Source organism: Salvelinus alpinus, chromosome 18 (genome assembly GCF_045679555.1).
Source record: "Salvelinus alpinus chromosome 18, SLU_Salpinus.1, whole genome shotgun sequence".
Lineage (NCBI taxonomy): Eukaryota > Metazoa > Chordata > Actinopteri > Salmoniformes > Salmonidae > Salvelinus > Salvelinus alpinus.
In genome coordinates this window covers 17,285,571-17,308,927 of record NC_092103.1, presented here as the reverse complement: position 1 = coordinate 17,308,927, position 23,357 = coordinate 17,285,571, and the positions used below count along the sequence as shown (strand labels likewise).

The 23,357-nt window shown below is 40.8% G+C and overlaps 2 protein-coding genes across 6 annotated transcripts in view; both read right to left on the bottom strand.

Moving 5' to 3' along the window:
• Positions 1-669: 669 nt before the first annotated feature.
• Positions 670-13,122, bottom strand: prkab1a (protein kinase, AMP-activated, beta 1 non-catalytic subunit, a). Of its 4 annotated transcripts, none has more exons than XM_071350482.1 (9): positions 12,968-13,079; positions 9,582-9,788; positions 7,173-7,331; positions 6,157-6,323; positions 2,581-2,674; positions 2,285-2,411; positions 1,971-2,104; positions 1,770-1,838; positions 670-1,592 (listed from the first exon to the last, which is right to left on the bottom strand). In XM_071350482.1, the coding sequence occupies exons 3-9, from the start codon at positions 7,299-7,301 to the stop codon at positions 1,515-1,517; spliced, it is 798 nt and encodes a 265-aa protein (XP_071206583.1). In that variant the 5' UTR covers positions 7,302-7,331; positions 9,582-9,788; positions 12,968-13,079; the 3' UTR covers positions 670-1,514. The 4 variants fall into 4 exon arrangements, with proteins under 4 accessions (XP_071206583.1, XP_071206586.1, XP_071206582.1 ...); XM_071350485.1 differs by having other exon boundaries at positions 2,297-2,411; XM_071350481.1 differs by lacking the exon at positions 9,582-9,788 and having other exon boundaries at positions 12,968-13,122.
• Positions 13,123-18,221: 5,099 nt separating this feature from the next.
• Positions 18,222-23,357, bottom strand: part of LOC139543928 (PHD finger protein 24-like) — a 28,595-nt gene continuing 23,459 nt past the window's right edge. The window contains exons 6-9 of one of the 2 annotated variants that reach the window (XM_071350479.1): positions 22,476-22,642; positions 21,016-21,048; positions 20,058-20,138; positions 18,222-19,965 (exon numbers count right to left, since the gene is read on the bottom strand). In XM_071350479.1, the coding sequence (XP_071206580.1) occupies positions 19,869-19,965; positions 20,058-20,138; positions 21,016-21,048; positions 22,476-22,642 (378 nt within the window). In that variant the 3' untranslated portion in view covers positions 18,222-19,868. The remainder of the gene's footprint in view (positions 19,966-20,057; positions 20,139-21,015; positions 21,049-22,475; positions 22,643-23,357) is intronic. The other variant, XM_071350480.1, reaches the window with a different exon arrangement.

Sequence of the window (23,357 nt, the reverse complement as noted above, 5' to 3'; positions counted from 1 at the left end):
AGATAACATGGCATGACAAAACGAACGGACACACTACTAGATAAGAAGACGAGGTAACGTTGTTGAATTTCCACCAAACATATGACAACTTTCACTGCAATTGAGCTCAGGGCAAACCAAAGAATTACATTACTAGTTGACCAAATGCTTTTTTTTTTAAGTTGATGCAACAATACATCAAAATCACACATTTATACTCATGTAGATTAAACATATATGTTGTGTCTGGAAAGTGGGGCTGTGTGTACTCCTGCCATCACTCTCTTCAAGGTCTCTATCCTTTTCACCCCAAAACATGTCCAGGAAAGAAATGTTCATATTGCATTGGGGAAGAATATTTTTTTTTCAGACATATTGCCGTCTTCACACTTTTAGAATGCCATCTGGCTCCTTCTCCTAGGATTAATAGGGCCATGCCCCAACAAAATGTTACCTATTACTTGAACATGAAAGAATACTAATATAACACTTCAATAGATTAACAATATTTTGGTTCAACGAATACTGTGGAAATCAAATCAAACAAAGGGGAGGAATACATTTTGATTAGATCTTCCATATGTGACACTCAAATTGATAGTCAAGGGGCTATGCCCATCTACAAGAGTTGTATTCCTATCCATGCTGGTAAACCCTTTATTTCAGAGATACCACACAATAAGAATGCTATAAAATCAATTATCTTTATTGGGATAGAAATCTGGAAACAAAGGAGAAAAATGTACACATCATGGTCCAAGAGGGTTACATTAACAAGGATGTCAAAGGAGCTTCAGCCTCATTAATCCATCTCCAACTCTGCTTGTCTGTCACCCCACTGAGTTGGTCCCTTGGATTCACATGTAGGGGAGGTGTTTTGACCATATATAGTCATTTAGAAAATATACACAGCACTATCTAATGATTACTTAACTTACTACTATTTAAATAAAACATGTGCACTGATACGCAAACTGATATAGCTGGTGAAGCATAATGATCCAAAGGCCAGGCACACTGGCCAAATGGCAAGTAACAGAGGCTGGAGAGAAAATCACAATAAAAAGGCAGGAAAAAATCTCCACTGGCAAAATCAATGATTATTACTACTGTACAGCAACACTGGGGCATCCATCCAAAATCAAACACTGTATGGTTTTCCATGATACTGCATCTTACCTACTACTTCCTGTTCTACTATTTCCTGTTCTTGTCTGATGAAGGGACCTCCTGCCATCAAGCACAGGCCACAACACAACCCTTACGTATTATCAGTCAGAATTCACCACCACCCCCAAAACGTCTCTATCCTTCCTATGCGTAACTATTCTGCTACCTAGTACTCCTTTATGTCTATAACAAAGCAAGGTTGGCGATCAGCAAATGGGATGGCAGTCATTGAACAAGAGGAAAGGCAGACTGAGGAGGATTGGGGTGATAGAAATAATTCAAAACTGAGATATGTACAGGTGTAATGCTGGAGGCTGTGCTGTGAGAAGCTGTGGTGTCTGCGGTGCAAAGGCAGAGACCTCTGGTCAGATCGGCTTATACAGCAGGGTGGTGACATACTTCTTCTTGTAGCGATGAGTCGCACTAAGCACCATCACACCATCCTGAGAGGAGAGAGAGAGAGAAATATACAACTCCATTAGCACATACTTGACATTTCCCTTCACCTCTCCAAAAGCAACTCTTCTGGGAGTCCTTCTGTTACCTCTTGCAGACGTTGAATCAATCTACTAAGGCTCCATGGCTTTGATTTAATCTTTCTGATCTCCCTGTGGTCTTACCTTGATGGACAAGGCGTAGAGGTGATTGAGCATGACATGGTTGGGTTCTGGGAGCAATGCAGGGTCACACTGAAGAGGGAGAGAGAATACATCTTACTCCAGTGCATGCACATTACTGTCAATGACATGAATAGTTCTCATGTCTTCATCATTGATATTCCCATGAGGGTTTGGATTCAGTTGTTAGCGTCTTGTACTCACAGAGATTCCTGTGTCCTTGTTTAGGATGACCTGTAGCAAGTGAGGTGGGAGAATGGGCGGAGACTTGAACTTTTCTTCCTGCTTGGGTATGTAAGGGTCCTGATGGTACGGTCCGGGAGGGGAGCTGGACAGGTCTAACTCACAAACAGATGGGAGGAGGGGCAAGTTAATAAATACAATGGGAGAGCGAACACCAAGATTTGTCAAGTTAATATTTTGCTATTGCAAGTTGAAATCTAACTTTCTAACACCATGGAGACATTTTCCAATACAGTAGCATAACTTGAATGGATGAACACGTTATGGATACTGACCTTGACACTGACCTGACATATCAGAGCATTTCTGTGAGTCCACCATAAGTGCATCAAACACCTCAAAGTCAGTCTTCTTCACTTGGATGACATTGTTGACTGTGCCTAGCTGGTTGGTTACAACAGGCTGGCGGACCACAAAACCAGCAATCAAACAGAGAACTCATAAACATCAAATATGTTACAGTCATTCACTACCGTATGCCTGTGTAAATAGCTGAGTAGACAGTTGTTCCTAAAAGCCATTACAACATGTAAAACAGAGGTCGTTCTGGTCCCAAAAACACGCTGCTCACCTCAGCTGGGTCATGGGTCCACGTTCCGTCCACATAGAACTTATACTGATGCTCCCCTTCAGGCAGATCCACAATTGCCACAAAGTTGTTCTGACTGAAATAGAGAACAAACTAACATTAAGCGTTATGAATTCGGGGGCAGAAATGATTAAATATTAAAGCATTAGACCTCTCACTAAAGGTCTTCATTCATACAAAAACTATACATAAATCCAAACTGGTTCTCTAGCAGATAGGTAAGAATCGCTCACCCAGTGTTCAAGAATGGCCCTTTTCCCTTGATTCAGATTACAACCTCTCACTTGTTTAAAAATGAAATAATTTCCAAAATATCACTATTTTTAGAACAAGCCATAGAAAGTTGGTTGCAATTTCAGTTTAATCCACCAGAAAAGACAGAACAAATATTACAACAGATATAGTTAAACTCAAATATACAAAAAAAAAAAATCTTTTTTTTTTTTAAATATGGAAATGTCTGCTCTGTCCAAAATTACAACCAACTGATTGCAGCATTACCACAAAAATGGAGGAGGAAAGTGAAAGGGGGAGAAATTAAGGGACTTGTCTGTCGGCCCTGAAGACCATAATTGGTTAAAGAAAACTGCTATAAATAAAATGTATACTAGTTTCATTTAAGGACCAAAGAATTGACAGCTGTGTTGTATAGATTGCAAAATAGTTGGGAAGAGATTTTCGACGTACCGATTCCATGGCACATGGTTTATGAACTGATACACAAAAGGATGCTGGATTCAAAACCTAAGAGTTATTCAATTTAAATGATTTTACAAAACTCTTGCAACATATATAATGTTATATGTATGGGGGATACAACCATCCCAGCTCTGAAGATTTTGCCGCGAATAGACAGAATCATCAGATCATATGTTTTGGTACTGTCCATATGTAGCTTGTTTTTGGTCTCAGGTATGGCTGAAGAATTCAAATCAAATTGTCTCTCAACCAGCTTCATGAGGTAGTCACCTGAAATGCATTTCAATTAACAGGTGTGCCTTGTTAAAGTTTATTTGTGAAATATTTTTCCTTCTTAATGCGTTTGAGCCAATAAGTTGTGTTGTGACAAGTTAGGGGTGGTATACAGAAGATAACCCTATTTGGTAAAAGTCCATATTATGGAAAGAACAGCTCAAATAAGCAAAGAGAAACGACAGTCCATCATTACTTTAAGACATGATGGTCAGTCAATCTGGAAAATTCAAAGAACTTTTAAAGTTCCTGCAAGTTCAGTCGCAAAAACCATCAAGCGCTATGATGAAACTGGCTCTCATGAGGACTGCCACAGGAAAGGAAGACCCAGAGTTACCTCTGCTGCAGAGGTAATAAATGCTTCACAGAGTTCAAGTAACAGACACATCTCAACATCAACTGTTCAGAGGAGACAGCGTGAATCAGGCCTTCATGGTCTAATTGCTGCTAAGAAACCACTATTAAAGGACACCAATAAGAAGATAATTTCTTGGGCCAAGAAACACGAGCAATGGACATTAGACCGGTGGAAATCTGTCCTTTGGTCTGATGAGTCCAAATTTGAGATTTCTGGTTCCAACCGCTGTGTCTTTGTGAGTTGCAGAGTAGGTGAATGGATGATCTCTGCATGTGTGGTTCCCACCATGAAGCATGGAGGAGGTGTGATGGTGTGGGGGTGCTTTGCTGGTGACACTGTCTGTGATTTATTTAGAATTCAAGGCACACTTAACCAGCATGGCTACCACAGAATTCTGCAGCGATACACCATCCCATCTGGTTTGCGCTTAGTGGGACTATCATTTGTTTTTTAACAGGACAATATTCCAACACACCTCCAGGCTGTGTAAGGGCTATTTGACCAAGAAGGAGAGTGATGCAGTGCTGCATACGATGAACTGGCCTCCACAATCACCTGACCACAATCTATCTGTAATTTTAAAGCTGATCTACCCCCTTAAAATAAAATAAACAGTAAGGGCATACATACAGTATACACTGAGTGTATAAAACATTAGGAACACCTTCCTAATATTGAGTTACACCCCCTTTTACAAGGTGTCGAAAGTGTTCCACAGGGGTACTGGCCAATGTTGACTCCAATGCATCCCACAGTTCTGTCAAGTTGGCTGGATGTCCTTTGGGTGGTGGACAATTCTTGATTAACACAGGAAACTGTTGAGCGTGAAAAACCCAGCAGTGTTTCAGTTCTTGACAGACTAAAACCAGTGCGCCTTGCACCTACTAACATACCGCGTTCAAAGGCACTTAAATCTTTTGTCTTTCCCATTCACCCTCTGAATGGCACACATACACAATCCATGTCTCAATTGTCTCAAACCTTAAAAATCCTATAACCTCTTGAAGCTAGGGGGCAGAATTTTTATGTTTGGAAAAATAACGTTCCCATTGTAAGCTGCCTATTTCTCAGGTCCAGATACTAGATATGCATATAATTGACAGAGTAGGATAGAAAACACTCTAAAGTTTCCAAAACTGTCAAAACATTGTCTGTGAGTATAACAGAACTGATTTCGCAGGCGAAAACCTGAGGAAATCCAACCCGGAAGTGACTTCTATTTCGAAAAATCACTGTTCCATTGCCTGCCTTTCATTCATTTAAAGGGATATCAACCAGATTCCTTTTCCTGTGGCTTCCTCAGGGTGTGAAAAGTCTTTAGACATAGTTTCAAGCTTTTATTTGGAAAAATAAGCGAGATTTATCAAAACGCGTCAGTGGATAGATGGATGTCCCTCCCTTAGTTCTTGCGCGCGACAATGGTTGCTCAACATTTTCTTTCTCTCCAGTATTGAATAGTTTACAGTCCGGTTGAAATATTATCAATTATTGATGTTAAAAACAACCTGAGGATTGATTATTAAAAACGTTTGACATGTTTCTACGACCTTTACGCATACTATATGGAATTTTCGTCAAGCCTTGATGACTTGCCTAAGGCTGTGGAATACTGAACATAACGCGCCAAACAAATTGAGTTTTTTTTATATAAAAAAAATCTTTATCAAACAAAAGGAACATTTATTGTGTAACTGGAAGTCTCGTGAGTGCAAACATCCGAAGATCATCAAAGGTAAGCGATTAATTTTATTGCTTTTCTGGCTTTCGTGACCAATCTACATGGCTGCTAGGTGTTCTTAATGTTTTGTCTAGTGATCGATAAACTCGGATTGCTTTCGCTGTAAAGCATATTTTCAAAATCTGACACGACAGGTGGATTAACAACAAGCTAAGCTGTGTGATTTCATGAATATAAATATTTTTTGCAATTTTTTTGAATTTGGCGCTCTGCAATTAAGCGGTTGTTGATGAAAATGATCCCGCTAAAGGGATCCGTGCGTCAAGAAGATAACCGGTCTTCATCTACACTGATTGAAGTGGATTTGACAGATGACATCAATAAGGGATCATAGCTTTCACCTGGTCAATCGATGTCATGGAAAGAGCAGGTGTTCCTAATGTTTTGTACATTCAGTATATACTCACTCACAAAACTGTGTGAATTGCACCAAAGGCAGGTCAACAATAGTGTTATAAGTATGATGCCCTTCTCATGGCTGCTAACCCACCTCCTGGTTAGGGGGATCTTGTTGGCCCAGTTGTTGAAGGATCCGGACAGAAAGACTTCCTTTCCGCTTCCAGTCCAGCGGAACACAGTGGGGCGGTCCAGTGTGGGCCCTTTATCAGCCTCCAGGTCCTGCCGCCATGCAAGGTACTCCTCTTTCTCTAGTGGAGCCTAGGAGACAAGGGAAGAGGGAGAGACAAGTCTCTCTGTGTGTGTTTTGACCAATGGGTAAAATACTATGTTAATACTGTAGATAATCCTCTAAGAAAACCAATGGTCCAAACCTAATGTCTCCATCATAATCCATTCAAAAGTTATTGAAGTTTTTACCCTTGAAGGACAGACAGAATTAGTTTGGCATCCTACAGTGTGACTAAATGGAGGACAGAGAAAAAAAGTGGTAATAAATCTGGAAAAATGTCATCAAGTCAGCTAGGCGGGATTCTGTGCAAGAATTAAGGCTACTGTCTACCTGACAATCCACAAAACATAAAACAATAGAGGTAAGATGGATAGGACACATGATATGTAGTATTTTATTTAAGATTCACGTTCTTTTTCGAATATTTCTCACAAAAACAAGCGTCTCTCTGTGAAATGTCAACAGAGCACTGAGCTTATACCCAGCTTTTTATTTTCAAAGCCTTTTACATTTCATTCACCTCATGTCATGCTAAATTAGCTTTTTAAGACCCACTGAAATAACTTTGAAGACGACGACCACAAAATGTAAAATCCTCAACAGTTGTTACGAGAAACCTGCACCACTGTCAACAGAGCTCGGTGCTTATTATCGGATGTATTAGGTTACGAAATCTGTCTTTTTGGATAGAATGTTAATGATATGATAGAGAACGACCCCACTTGAACGATTCAGAACATGAATAATCATATTTGTCTTGGTAAAATGTATTTTATAAACATAAGGAAGTTACATTTTATCACCAAAGCACGTTTTCTCTGGGGCAGAGTGGTTGGACACCCTACATAATTACAGAGGTTCACTCCTGTAAAACTGACCTTGATGTCCTCTCCATGGAACATATCAGCATCCTCTGGACTGTCCATAAGGATTTTAGGCCTGTCGCCCTCCTTGGCGCGGCTGTCCCGCCTGTGTCCCGTACCCATACCGGTGTTAGTGTTCCCCATGGTCCCCTCTGTGTCAATAAGCCAAAATCACTGTGGACAAAGGTTGGAAAATTGCTTAAACTAATGGGACAACAGTAAAAAAACTTAAATCAATACGGGACATCATGGACAGAGAATGTGGGCACATCCAAAGACTATGCGTAGGGTAAATGCATTTGAATTGAATCACTTTTTCACAGCATCCCTTTTAATTTAAACAAAACTTTGCATACATGTTTTCCCATGGAAGAAGTGGTCAGAAAGATTGTTTTTGGACATGAATGCCAAAACATTCAGGAGATAAAGGTGCTCAAATTGACCCATTTTGCATACCCCACCATACCATGAGACATTCATGTCTTCAGCACTGGAAAAGATAAACGGTTGAGTTTTATATAATTGAAAATCTTACAGTGTTGTCAAACTATTCTGTTATTTTTTTATATATATATATATATATATATATATATATATATATATATATTAGAGGTCGACCGATTAATCGGAATGGCCAATTAATTAGGGCCGATTTCAAGTTTTCATAACAATCGGTATTTTTGGACACCAATTTGCCAGATTTTTTTTTACACCTTTATTTAACTAGACAAGTCAGTTAAGAACACATTCTTATTTTCAATGACGGCCTAGGAACGGTGGGTTAACTGCCTTGTTCAGGGGCAGCACGACAGATTTTTACCTTGTCAGCTCGGGGATTCGTTTTTGCAACCTTCCGGTTACTAGTCCAACGCTCTAACCACCTGCCTTACATTGCACTCCACGAGGAGCCTGCGTGGCAGGCTGACTACCTGTTACACGAGGGCAGCAAGAAGCCACGGTAAGTTGCTAGCTAGCATTAAACTTATCTTATAAAAAAATTATCAATCTTAACATAATAACTAGTTAACTGCACATGGTTGATGATATTACTAGTTTATCTAGCGTGTCCTGCGCACCGCAGGATGCCTCGCCTGTTAATTTCTCATTGAATCACAGCCTACTTCGACAAACGGGTGATGATTTAACAAGCGCATTTGCGAAAAAAGCACTGTCGTTGCACCAATGTACCTAACCATAAACATCAATGCCTTTCTTTAAAATCTATACACAAGTATATATTTTTAAACCTGCATATTTAGTTAATATTGCCTGCTAACATGAATTTCTTATAACTAGGCAAATTGTGTCACTTCTCTTGCGTTCCGTGCAAGCAGTCAGGGTATATGCAGCAGTTTGTGCCACCTGGCTAATTGCGAACTGTGTGAAGTCCATTTATTCCTAACAAAGGCCGTAATTAATTTGCCAGAATTGTACATAATACTTGACATAACATTGAAGGTTGTACAACGTAACAGCAATATTTCGACTTAGGGATGCCATCCGTTAGATAAAATACGGAACGGTTCCGTATTTCACTGAAAGAATAAACGTTTTGTTTTCGAAATGATAGTTTCCGGATTCAACCATTTTAATGACCAAAGGCTCGTATTTCTGTGTGTTATTATGTTATAATTAAGTCTATGATTTGATAGAGCAGTCTGACTGAGCGATGGTAGGCACCAGCAGGCTCGTAAGCATTCATTCAAACAGCACTTTCGTGCGTTTGCCAGCAGCTCTTCGGCTGTTTATGACTTCAAGCCTATCAACTCCCGAGATTAGGCTGGTATAACCGATGTGAAATGGCTAGCTAGTTAGCGGGGTACGCGCTAATAGCGTTTCAAACGTCACTCGCTCTGAGACTTGGAGTAGTTGTTCCCCTTGCTCTGCATGGGTAACGCTGCTTCGAAGGTGGCTGTTGTCGATGTGTTCCTGGTTCGAGCCCAGGTAGGAGCGAGGAGAGGGACGGAAGCTATACTGTTACACTGGCAATAGTAAAGTGCCTATAAGAACATCCAATAGTCAAAGGTATATGAAATACAAATCGTATAGAGAGAAATAGTCCTATAATTCCTATAATAACTAACTACAACCTAAAACTTCTTACCTGGGAATATTGAAGACTCGTGTTAAAAGGAACCACCAGCTTTCATATGTTCTCATGTTCTGAGCAAGGAACTTAAACGTTAGCTTTTTTACATGGCACATATTGCACTTTTACTTTCTTCTCCAACAGTTGTTTTACTATTTTCTACATTGCAGAATAATAGCGAAGACATCAAAACTATGAAATAACACATATGGAATCATGTAGTAGCCAAATAAGTGTTTTAAAAAATCTAAATAGATTTTAGATTCTTCAAAGTAGCCACCCTTTGCCTTGATGACAGCTTTGCACACTCTTGGCATTCTCTCAAACCTCTTCACCTGGAATGCTTTTCCAACAGTCTTGAAGGAGTTCCGACGTATGCTGAGAACTTATTGGCTGCTTTTCCTTCACTCTGCGGTCCAAATCATCCCAAACCATCTCAATTGGGTTGAGGTCAGGGGATTGTGGAGGCCAGGTCATCTGATGCAGCACTCCATCATTCTCCTTCTTGATCAAATAGTCTGGAGGTGTGTTGGGTCATTGTCCTGTTGAAAAACAAATTATAGTCCGACTAAGCGCAAACTAGATGGATGGCGTATCGCTGCAGAATGCTGTGGTAGCCATGCTGGTTAAGTGTGCCTTGAATTCGAAATAAATCACTGAGTGTCACCAGCAAAGGACACCCTGACAATCACACCTCCTCCTCCATGCTTCAAGGTGGGAACTACCCATGCGAAGAGCATCCGTTCACCTGTTGAAACCAAAACTCTCAAATTTGGACTCATCAGACTAACATGCTGACCAAATTTAGAAATCCATGTTATTCAATTATTGTGCCAACGAGCGTCTAATAGAAGTCATTCCTATTTCTGACACAGATCGCGCTGAAAGTCCTGCCTCTCCCATCTCCTCATTGGTTTATAGAAACAGGTACCCACATGCCATCTCCTCATTGGTTATACCCACGTAGGTGATTGAAAGACGAACTTTGTTGCAGGTTGTCGTGGTAATACTATGAAAGTTTAGATGAGATCACCATATAAGTTCAAAGATGAAAAAGCCTGGAAGGAGGAGAGATGACTAGAAACGATTCGGTTGGCCGTTTTATGTGTGGATTAATTGTCGGAGTAGAGGTCCTTGTGTATTTCAGGTAAAATAACAACTCAATGTTTATATCCCAGGACAAATTAGCTAGCAACAGCAAGCTAGCTAAATAGGACAAATTAACATTAGCTAGCAAGTGCAAGCTAACTAGCTAAATTGCCATACATGTTTAATGCTTTTCGACCTGTCCCCAAATTAATGTCATTAGTTCAGAGTTTGTTTTGATATTTTAACCTGCGTGTCGTGATCGCGTTTGGTGTGGGTGGACAAAATAAATGTATGCACGATAGCGCACTCGCGCAGCAGGTTTGGGTTCCGTGTAAAGGACAGATTTATACAGGTCTAATGTCCATTGCTCCTGTTTCTTGGCCCAAGCAAGTCTCTTATTATTATTTGTGTCCTTAAGTAGTGGTTTCTTTGCAGCAACCTTCATGTCTTAAAGTAATGATGGACTGAAGTTTCTCTTTGCTTATTTGAGGTAATAAATACATTTTATTCAGTTAAGAACAAATTCTTATTTACAATGACGGCCTACACCAGCCAAACCCAGACGACGCTGGGCCAATTGTGTGCCGCCCTATGGGACTCCCAATAACGGACGGTTATGATACAGCCTGGATTTGAACCAGGGTGTCTGTAGTGACGCCTCTAGCACTGAGATGCAGTGCCTTAGACCGCTGCGCCACTCGGGAGCCCAATATAGACTTGGTCTTTCACCAACTAGGGCTATCTTCTGTATACCACCCCTACCTTGTCACAACACAACTGATTGGCTCAAACACTTTAAGAAGGAAAGAAACTCCACAAATTAAGTTTTAACAAGGCACACCTGTTAATTGAAATGCATTCAGGCGACTACCTCATGAAGCTGGTTGAGAGAATGCCAAGAGTGTGCAAAGCTGTATTTTGATGTGTTTAACACTTATTTTTTGGTTACCACATGATTCCATATGTGTTATTTCATAGTTTTTGATGTCTTCACTATTATTCTACAATGTAGAAAATAGTAAAAATAAAGAAAACCCTGGAATGAGTAGGTGTGTCCAAACTTTTGACTGGTACTGTGTGTGTATATATATATATATATATATATATATATATATATATATATATATATATAATATAATATATACACACACAGACAAATAAATAGTTTGACAACCCCGTTTGTAAGCTTTTAAATTATATAAATCTCAAATGTGATTTTTGCAGTGATTAAGACATGGATGTATAATGGTATGGTGGGGTATGCAAAATAGGTCAACTGGGCAGCTTTGAATTAAAATGGATTTACTCCATGTTAGCTAGCTACAGAGCCTTCAAAAAATATTCACACCCCTTGACTTTTTCCACATTTTGTAGTGTTACAATGTTTTCACTGGACAGTTACTTTAAGCTGCAATATCTAACTTTTTAGGCAACCCTACCAAATTCAAATAGAAAATATGAGTTTATAGGCCTCTCATTCCCTTGAAAGACAGTCTAAGAAGTGGTGGATATGTCCTATGTGAACTATGTCTATGCTTCCCGTTCTAAATACTATATTTTCAGTTATTGAAAATATATTTCACAATGGTTTAGATGGTACAATGATTCTCTACATTCTCTATGCTTGTTTTGTCACATATACCGAAATCAGGCAAACTATTAGAAATTTAGCAACCAGGAAATGGCAGAGCGATTTCTGCCAAAAAATGATGGATATACTGACAAGATACTTCTCTCCCCCCCAAACAGCCTCATCCCATGAATATGCATAGCCTTGTGAGACAACTCCGATATAAATAGCAAATAAGCCATTTGTTTTTTGTTGTTGATCAAATTCAACAATCTCATTGATCTCTATACAAAAACTCCTTGCTTGGTGGGCGACAAAACACCAACTGCTTGAGGGAGACAGATTTTCCATCAAGTGGAGCCTCGCTTTGCCGAGTCCTGTTTGTTTCTGCATAGTTCACCTTTAAAACAGGCTGACATTTTTTTGATAAATGGATCAACTTCCAATTCCGGGAAACGCAGTAAACAATACGGGAATGGCGCTTTTTATAACCATTACTTGCAGGTGAATGGATAAATTGTTTTGGGATAATTTAAACACTCTTTATATTCTACTATTTTAAACAACGAAAATACATCCGCAACAGGGCCCGGATACGCTACATAATTGCAATTTGTTTTTTGGAAGGAAAACGATTTAACTCATATTGTAATTAATTATAGGTTATATTTCATACTAGACATCTAGAAACACCGGACAGTTTAGTATCCCTGGTTAGGGTGCTGTGTTAACGTAGCTAGCTAAAAACATTAGCTAACGTTCGCTTTACGTTACCAAGCAATGTTTAGTAGCTATGTCAAATAATTTGTGTGTGCTTCCCTGGGGTCAAACTTTTCCACATGGTCGGATATTAAATGTTTTACAGGGAACAGATAATAGATGCGTGCTGTGTAGGCAATCGGGCAAGCTCTTTTCGAGCTGCTGCAACCGATGGATTATTGGATGCTATAGTTACTAGCTAGCTAGCTAAAGTAAACAGCTAGCTCCCTCTGTGGCTATATCTGATTTAACGTTGACAAGAACCACAAACTGAGTAGGAAATATGAATATTGAAAACCATACCTTAGAATTGATGTCAGTTTACACCACTAAAATGCTCGTCTTTTATTTTACAATTTTCCCACGTTCTGTTGTTGACAACACAACCTTCTTCATCACTCCAGAGGGCTCCGCCTCCTTTCTTAACTGTCAGATAGCGCATGCAGTTTCACTTTCTTACCACCAGGTGGAAGTGTCGACCTTTAATGGGCTATCAAGGCTCAGTCCAGCAGGGAAAGCTAGATTTCTAGGACATAAAAGTTATAGACCATCCCAGCTAAACACTCATTATTTAAGCATTATTTAGACATTATTTCAAACATTTTCCTTGTGTATATCTACAGTCACATAACAATGTATAATCCCTGTGCTGAAAGTCAAACTAGTAGTCCTTGTGTTTTTCAAGTCAACTTTACAATCATGATGACGGGCAGTCAAACAAACAAGAATGGTCACTTGCTTATAAACTTCTGATATGGTTTTTCCAACACGCTACAGCTCTCAGCAGCTTGTGAAATAGCCCTGAGTGGCTGGCTCTGGCTGCACTGTCTGGTGGCTCCCTATATTCAGTCGGTCTGGGTGTGAGGAGAGCTACAGAGGAGACTGCAGATGATTCTGTCCCTGTTTCATCCTCACCTTCTGAATGTCCTATATGCCAGTACCAATTACTCCCTTACCAGCCTCCCTCCATAATACACAAACAGAAGGCTAGTGAGAAGAGAATGTCTCATAATGATACCTGAAATGGAGAGAATGGAATGGTATCAAATGCATGGAAACCATGTTTGATGCCACGCCATAGTATTCCGTTCCAGTCATTACTATGAGCCCATCATTCCCAATTAAGGTGCCATCAGCCACCTGTTATACACACACTCATCCACTCATAAACAGACACACTCATTATACACAGTTGCACATATTTCTGAAGCTGGAGTCTTATATCTCCCTCTCTAACTTTAAGCATCAGCTGTCTGAGCAGCTTACCAATCACTGTACCTGTACACAGCCAATCTGTAAATAGCACACCCAACTACCTCATCCCCATATTATTACTTACCCTCTTGCTCTTTTGCACCCCAGTATCTCTACTTGCACATCATCATCTGCACATCCAGTATTAATGCTAAATTGTATTTATTTTCACCTCTAGGGCCTATTTATTGCCTACCTCCCCACTCTTCTACATTTGCACACACTGTACATAGATTTTTCTTTTGTGTTATTGACTGTACCTTTGTTTATGGGGAACTCAGTGTTGTTGTTTTTGTCACACTGCTTTGCTTTATCTTGGCCAGGTCGCAGTTGTAACTGAGAACTTGTTCTCAACTGGCCTACCTGGTTAAATAAAGGTGAAATAAAAAAAATAAACGCACTTTTCAAGACATAGACACGTACACTCTCTCTCTCTCTCTCTCTCTCATGCATAGGCCAGGTACACATATACATAAGGCATCCTCACAAACATACGGATACCCTCCAGTTTTGCTTGCTACCGCACAGGGAGCCTGTGCCCTTTGCTGTGGCTCATAATGAGGTCTCGGATCAAAGTGCTGTTCAAAGGGATGCTGGGTTGTGATGCTCACAGACAGTAGGAGGCTAATTGTTACCAAGCTATCTAAAAACATAATCATTATATTATAGTAACATGGCCCCATGTTTAAAATCCAATCTTCCTTCACCCGAATCCCTTTTATTCAAATAATGAGCATTACTTTCTAGCTGGGAGCAGGATGGTGCTGAAGGTCCAGCATCCCTGTGGTGCCCTGTCTGTCAATCACACGGCACAGCATGCCCCTAGAGGCCAGGCCAGTCAGCAGTCCTTCCTCTGAGCTCAGTGGGACGTTTGTTACCCTTTACATTGATTTACACTGACCTTCATTCAGTCACACAAGAGACTCTGCATAGACACACTCTGGCTTGAATGGGCCCTGACCCTGCTGTCACTGAGTGGATCATTGCTGTGGTAAAGAATAGCAGTGCTGTGAGCTATTTTTGAGACAAAGGCTAAATCAAATTCAACTTCAAATGAAATTGTATTTGTCACACTTTGTAAAAAAAACAGTTGAAATGCTTACTTACCAGCCTTTCCCAACAATGCCAATATATTGTTTTTAGAAATAATAGAAAAATAATAAAATGAGGAATGCATAATGAGTAACGATAACGTGGCTATATACACAGGGTACCAGTACCAAGTCAATGTGCAGAGGTATGAGGTAATTAAGGTAGACACAGTTGAAGTCTGAAGTTTACGTACACCTTAGCCAAATACATTTAAACTCAGTTTTTCACAATTCCTGACATTTAATCCTAGTAAAAATTCTGTCTTAGGTCAGTTAGGATCACCACCTTATTTTAAGAATGTGAAATGTCAGAATAATAGTAGATAGAGTGATTTATTTCAGCTTTTATTTCTTTCATCACATTCCCAGTGGGTCAGAAGTTTACATACACTCAATTAGTACTTGGTAGCATTGCCTTTAAATTGTTTGACCCAAGTTAAACATTTGGGGTAGCCTTCCACAAGCCTCCCAGAATAAGTTGGGTGATTTTTGTCCCATTCCTCCTGACAGAGCTGGTGTAACTGAGTCAGGTTGAAGGCCTCCTTGCTCACACATGCTTTTTCAGTTCTGCCCACAAATTTTCTATAGGATTGAGGTCAGGGCTTTGTGATGGCCACTCCAATACCTTGACTTTGTTGTCCTTAAGCCATTTGCCACAACTTTGGAAGTATTCTTGGGGTCATTGTCCATTTGGAAGACCCATTTGCGACCAAGCTTTAACTTCCTGACTGATGTCTTGAGATGTTGCTTCAATATATCCATATAATTGTCCTCCCTCATGATGCCATCTATTTTGTGAAGTGCACCAGTCCCTCCTGCAGCAAAGCACCCCCACAACATGATGCTGTCACCCAAATGTTTCACGGTTGGGATGGTGTTCTTCGGCTTGCAAGCATCCCCTTTTTCCTCCAAACATAACGATGGTCATTATGGCCAAACAGTTCGATTTCTGTTTCATCAGACCAGAGGACATTTCTCCAAAAAGTACGATCTTTGTCCTCATGTGCAGTTGCAAACTGTAGTCTGGCTTTTTTACTGCGGTTTTGGAGCAGTGGCTTCTTCCTTGCTGAGCGGCCTTTCAGGTTATGTCGATATAGGACTCGTTTTACTGTGGATATAGATACGTTTGTACCTGTTTCCACCAGCATCTTCACAATGTCCTTTGCTATTGTTCTGGGATTGATTTGCACTTTTCGCACCAAAGTACGTTCATCTCTAGGAGACAGAAAGCGTCTCCTTCCTGAGCAGTATGACGGCTGCGTGGTCCCATGGTGTTTATACTTGCATACTATTGTTTGTACAGATGAACGTGGTACCTTCAGGCGTTTGGAAATTGCTCCCAAGGATGAACCAGACTTGTGGAGGTCTACACATTTTGTTTCTGAGGTCTTGGCTGATTTCTCTTGATTTTCACATGATGTCAAGCAAAGAGGCACTGAGTTTGAAGGTAGGCCTTGAAATACATCCACAGGTACACCTCCAATTGACTCAATTATGTCAATTAGCCTATCAGAAGCTTCTAAAGCCATGACATCATTTTCTGGAATTTTCCAAGCTGTTTAACGGCAGTCATCTTAGTGTATGTAAACGTCTGACCCACTGGAATTGTGATACAGTGAATTATAAGTCAAATAATCTGTCTGTAAACAATTGTTGGAAAAATTACTTGTGTTATGCACAAAGTAGATGTCCAAACCGACTTGCCAAAACTATAGTTTGTTAACAATACATTTGTGGAGTGGTTGAAAATGAGTTTTAATGACTCCAACCTAAGTGTATGTAAACTTCCGACTTCAACTGTATGTACATATAGGTAGGGATAAAGTGACTAACCATCAGGATAGATAAACAATAACAGCAGCGTGATGAGTAAAAAGAGTTAGTGCAAAATAGTTACCCGGGCTAACTATTTAGCAGTCTTATGGCTTGGGGGGTAGAAGCTGTTCAGGGTCCTGTTGGTTCCAGACTTGGTACATCGGTACAGCTTGCCGTGCGGTAGCAGAGAGAACAGTATGAATTGGGTGGCTGGAGTCTGACAATTATTATGGCCTTGCTCTGACACCGCTTGGTATAGAGGTCCTGTCCTGGATGGCAGCGAGCTCGCCCCCAGTGATGCAAGTTGCCATACCAAGCGGTAATGTAGCCAGTCAAGATGCTCTCAATGGTGCAGCTTTACAACTTTTTGAGGATCTGAGGGCCCATGCTGAATCTTTTCATTCTCCTGAGGGGAGAATGCCCTCTTCACGACTGTGTTGGTCTGTATGGAGCATGATAATCCCTTAGTGATATGGACACAGATGAACTTGAATCTCTCAACCTGCTCCACTACAGCTCTGTCGATGTTGATGGGTCTCTGACCATCTCACTGTAGGTCTCATTGTCGTCGGTGGTCAGGCCTACTACCATTGTGTTGTCGCCAAACTTAACGGTGTTGTTGGAGTCATGCGCTGGTGAGCAGGGGGTACAAGAGCGGACTAAGCATGCACCCCTGAGGGGCCCCAGTGTTGAGGTTCAGCATGGTGGTTGTGTTGTTGCCTACCCTTACCACTTGGGGGCGGCCTGCCTGGAAGTCCAGGATCCAGTTGCAGAGGGAGCCATTTAATCCCAGGGTCCTTAATTTAGTGATGAGCTTGGAGGGCACTATGGTGAGCTGTAGTCAACGAACAATATTCTCACATCGATTAGTTGAGTTTCTTCAGAACTGCCAATAGACAGAATATCATCACTTAATCTGTTATGAAAGCGTTATAAACGCTCATCTAAGAAAATATCCCCAAGCTTAAAACTCCATTTAGAGATGGATCCAATCTTTTATTTTTCAGAAGAACAGTCTTGACAAACTCCCGGGGATAGTGTTCAGTGGTGTTGGTGGCAGTAGCCACTCGCAGTAACCATTTTACGCCCACCACCGCAAGGTAGGGCTTCTTAGAAAACCACCCAGCCAGGGAGAATGTGGATCACTCTGTGCCTTTCACGCTTACTGGCGCCACATGAACATCTGAGGGGTTTCAATGAGCCACTCCACTCAACAACACTCCAGTGAGCTGCTTAGGATACAATGGTTAGTCACTATCTATATAGTACTCCTGGCATTTATTTACAGTTTTACACATTTACATTTATCTCTATAGAGCAAATGTAATCTAGTAAAGACACTAACGTTTGTTCCCTGAGCATTGGACACTTAGCAAAGAAACACGTAGTACATAGAGTCCATTAGGAGGGTTGATGCCATGCATTTATTTCATCACTGTCACATATTCCCCAGCCTTTACCATCTTAGCATTCAAGTACCAGACATTAGACCTTCATTACATGAGTATAAACATGATATACTGTAGCACCTGGGAAAATGTATCAACATGTTCCCCTAACTAACCCAAACTGTAATGCCACTCCATAAAGCCAATACATTTCACAGTTAATGTACAAGTCGAGTCTGACGCAATGCTACTGCAAGTATCATGAAGGCCGAATGTGTAGGCTCCAATCTTACTCATCCTACGGAGATCCTTTTAAATGCATGATTTCAATTCCAAGAAATAACCCTCAAAAGCTGTACAATTCTACATTTCTGTGTTCAAATAAAATATTAGAATGGCAGCAGCAGATTATTCCACTTTGTCATGTGCAGTGGTTGTAGAAGGCTACTACAGGAGCAAATATACTTATGGATGAATGAACAGGCCAGCTACTGGATTAGTGTCCAATACAACAACAAATTCACAACCTTCATCATAGTCTTCGCTTAAAGATAACATAAATGGATCTTAAACAAGTGAGTGGAAAAATGGAGGGTAGAATAAATACAGCTTTTTAAATGCATAATAATATATGTCATTATACTTATATGGCATATGTCTTGATATATAATATTATGTATGCACATAGCTTTCATTCCTGTTTGGTACATGTGCTGATCAGGAGCAGTTGCACTGTCAGTCTTAACACAGAAGTCTATCCGTTCATCAACCAAGATTTGAAGGGGTTTCAAAATCTCCCTCAATGACAGATACTATTTTACTTTCAACAATTATGATACAATACAGAAGATGATCCAAATAAGATGCTTGAACCAATAGCAGGTTATGTGATAGCATAAGACAGCCTATCAATGTAATTCTTATCCAATTCAAAATCGATCACACAAAAGGTGTCTTAGACTGTAACATGACAAATGGAATGTATAAAGTAATCATTTAGGGCAGCGTTTCCCCAACTCCGGTCCTCAAGGACACCAAAAGGTACATATGTGTGTTGTGGCCCCAGACAAACACACCTGATTTTACTTGTCAACTAATCATGAAGCCCTTGACAAAAACATCTCATTTAATTTGTCCGGGGCAACAACAAAAATGTGTGCCGTTGGGGGTAATCAAGAACCGGAGTTGGGAAGCACTGATTTAGGGGAAAGTGAGCCTCTCAGGATACCCCGAGCCTTCAAAGCACCACTGAATTGTTGGCTTGTGTGTGAAAATGGGCTGTTGCCTTTTTATCCTTAGTGTTTTCATGATTGTCTATAACAAGTGGGCTGTCTGCTTGTGTTGTCATTTTACTGTCAGTAAGTACATTGAATGTTGTTTTCAGTGGGTCGTTGATTGGTTGTTTTCAGTGGGTCGTTGATCGGTGGTGTCAGTGGGTCGTTGATCGGTGGTGTCAGTGGGTCGTTGATCGGTGGTGTCAGTGGGTCGTTGATCGGTGGTGTCAGTGGGTCGTTGATCGGTGGTGTGAAGCAGGAGATCTGTTGATGGCTTGTTCTGTCCAGTCTCTTAGTGGTGCACTATTCCTCTATTGGGCTCAGGTTTGTCCCCTATACTGCCATGGTATATGCTCTCCCAGGCAGGGTGAGGTCTCTTGGGCTATAGTGGTAGGCGGATGTGCATGGCCAAGCTGTTGGGCCGTGCAGCCAGGATGTAGATGGCACTCTCCCTCAGGAAGTCTTCCCAGCTCACTGGTCTGGTGAGGGGAACAGAGAGGTTAGGGAGCCAACTCCTCTAAACTGAGGCTTGCTTACTGCAAACACACTAAATATTATATTTAGTACATACCTGTTGTCATCTTTCTGACTGCTTCTCTCACTGCTGGAGCTGGCTGGACTGCTCTCAGATATGGGGCCAACGTGGCTAATACTGCCTCAGGAAACACACAACAGAAATATTGTATCACTATACACTACAATTGGTGGCATTGAGTTTCCAACATGTCTGCCAAGGACAAGACACCTTTTTCTTTCAAAAAGTGTTTTGTTTCAGCTGTGAAGAGGTCAGGTGCAAATATAGTGCAAAACCACATTCCCACTGAAAATGTCTCAGTGGGTTATTGAGACCAAACGGCGCTCTTCCAGGCCACAGCCAAACTCATGATTTATTAAAGACAGAGAAAGGTTCAAGGTCTGCTTTGTGAACACTTTCTGTTACATCCTCAATCTTCTCACACTCTCTGGCTTAATATTATGTTTACATTATACATTCTCCGGCTTAAAATGATGTATATCATATACTATAAGTAAGCTCTATGCAAAAGCTGTAAAAAAATAAATAAAAAAAAACAGCAGCTTCTGACCTAAGAGGTGAATTAGAATGCATTCTCAGTTCTGGGCGTAGACCCTCTCACGACAACTTAGCCCCCTGTGTCCTCAAAGCTGATGAGTGAAGCCTCCTAGAGCTTCTCACAGAAAAACGAAAGCCTATCTTTTGATCTTTCTAATGAGAGGACTGGATCGATCTTATCAAACCAACAGGGAATCATCATAGGAAGGACTCTTGGAGTACAGGCTAGACATCTCAATTTGTTCTTTCAACTTTATAGCTTCCACCTGTAGTGTTTGATCTGTGATTTCCTTATTCCTCAGGTGGATTTTATCCTGGCCTTGGTGGGTGGGGGAGTGAAATGATGGGTGGAATGTCAACAGGGAATAGGTTGTGTGAGATTACTTGTGGATTGAGGGCTTGGATGTGCCGAATTGAAGAAAAATACGTATAACCCATGCCGTGCTGTGTCACTTACCCACAATTCACAGGAGAACACAATCCAAAGAGTCTGTGAAGGATGGAATGGCATTACATGACATATAACAATGAAGGAGGGTAACAAGTTAGTGCATGCACACACTTATTGTGAATTAATTGGTATCAGAGAGAAGGTCTAGATCACAGTGAGACCAACACTGAGATGAAGAGAGGTGAGTTATAGAAATAAAGCTAGCTTATGTAAATTATTTCATACAGCTCAGAGCAGCCCTGAACAGGGCCAACTCTACGAGGTAGCAAAGCCGGGCATGGTTATGTCATAAGGGACCATCTTTACCTTGTTAAGGAAGCTCATCGGATCCCAGGGTGGGGTTTCTTTCCTCACAGGGGGCGAAAAAAAGTAGTTCACTTTTGCAGACAGCTAATAATAACCTAGCTAGTAGATACTAGCTTTGTTATGTTTTGGTAGCGACAAGCTGAATAATTATAGGTGGTTGGCTAAGCGTTTATCAGCATGGACATCCAAAAATGGCTGGGCACTGCCAAGAGCACAAAAAAATAAAAAGAGGACCATGTCGAGAGCGATCCCAAGCTCACTGATGAGCCTGCAGCAGGCCCGGCCACTGAGATGGAGAAGAGCCAGGGCCTATCACCAGCAGCACAAGGGTAACATCACAACAAGCACCTGTACCTCTGTTACCCCAGTCAATAGCAACTGACAACCTGTTGCATCTAACCAAAACTGAACCAGTGGAGTTTATTGTGGCTTGAACATTCTTGCAAAGTGAAATGGCAACCACAGCCAGCAACAAAAATGGACCCCACTGAGTGTTCTTCAAAGACAGGATGGGCATTTGTCAGCAATGCAGACTGTGCTGTTGGTACTGAAATATGATTAAAAGTTGAGGCATCTACAGCAATGTGAGAAAATTCAGATGAAACCCCTGCAGTCAGCTTTAGTTCACAGCTCTCACAGGCACAGTCAATTTGCTGCATCTCACACCATAAAAAAACGAATATTAGTTCTTCGTTTGTAGAGCAGGGTTCCCCAACTGGCGGCCTGCGATTTCATAGATTTTTTTATTTTTATTGTTGGACATAAAAGACTGAAAACACCAGTAAAATCAGCTCCAAGGGAGCTTTGGAAATCTGTTCCCAAGTATTCCCACACATAATAGAGATATACTGTATGTGATTGTATACAAATTTAAGCAAGGTTTAAAAGTACTATGTTTTCGTACAAAATTATATCCGTTTGGGCTTCTTGCAGTCAATTTGCAGTCTACAAAATATTTGTAATTATGAAAATATCATCCCGCAGCTGAATTTAGTTGATGTTCCCTGTTGTAGAGTATGAGGCGGATAGAAGAGGAGAAATGGGTCACATTGAGTTGGAGCGCCTGACTGCGAGTCTGTGACAGACATTGAATTAACTTTTCAACCTCATCTCCTGTAGATGGATGGTCCTGAGCCCAGTCTCACCAGCGTTATGCTCACCTCACGTTGCAGGACTGGGACTCCTTGCTGAACTTCTGAAACCAGGACTGCTGGGCCCAGCAGGTCTCTGCTCCCGTGACCACACCATCTTTATCCAGGTCCAAACCCACGAACACTGACCGCACGTGGTCTCTCTCCTTAGCGCTCAACAGACGCACCAACGAGTTCTGGGAACAAGGCAGTGTTAATTTTGGCTCTCTTTTTTAGATTTAGTCCAGTCTCATTTTGACTAACATATCATTAAGTCTTAGTCACATTTGTCATTTGATTAATGATTTAGTTTAATTGTCAAAATTATGAAAACAGTGGGCCATTTTAGTCAAATAAATGCCCTTTCATTTTAAATCACATTTTTATTGCCTCATTAACCTATAGTTAACATAATCAGTGACCATGTGCACAAACATACATAGCCTTGTCCTACCAACATATTTTAATGCATAACATCCTATTCTTCCCAACAGCAGAAATATGACAAACATAAACTCAGCAAAAAAAGAAACGTCCTTTTTTCAGGACCCTCTCTTTCAAAAGATAATTCGTAAAAATCCAAATAACTTCACAGATCTTCTTTGTAAAGGGTTTAAACACTGTTTCCCATGCTTGTTCAATGAATCATAAACAATTAATGAACATGCACCTGTGGAATGGTCATTAAGACACTAACAGCTTACAGACGGTAGGCAATTAAGGTTACAGTTATGAAAACTTCGGACACTGAAGAGGCCTTTCTACCGACTCTGAAAAACACCAAAAGAAAGATGACCAGGGTCCCTGCTCATCTGCGTGCAGGTGCCTTAGGCATGCTGCAAGGAGGCATGAGGACTGCAGATGTGGCCAGGGGAAAAAATTGCAATGTTCGTACTGTGAGATGCCTAAGAC

Excerpts from the sequence above, each read along its gene's own strand:
- prkab1a (XM_071350481.1), bottom strand. The coding sequence starts at position 7,301 with ATGGGGAACACTAACACCGGTATGGGTACGGGACACAGGCGGGACAGC. Across the intron at positions 2,105-2,284 it reads TATGTCAGGTCAGTGTCAAG|ACCTGTCCAGCTCCCCTCCC; the intron begins GTCAGTATCCAT and ends TTTGTGAGTTAG. Across the intron at positions 1,593-1,769 it reads TCTACGCCTTGTCCATCAAG|GATGGTGTGATGGTGCTTAG; the intron begins GTAAGACCACAG and ends CTCTCCTCTCAG.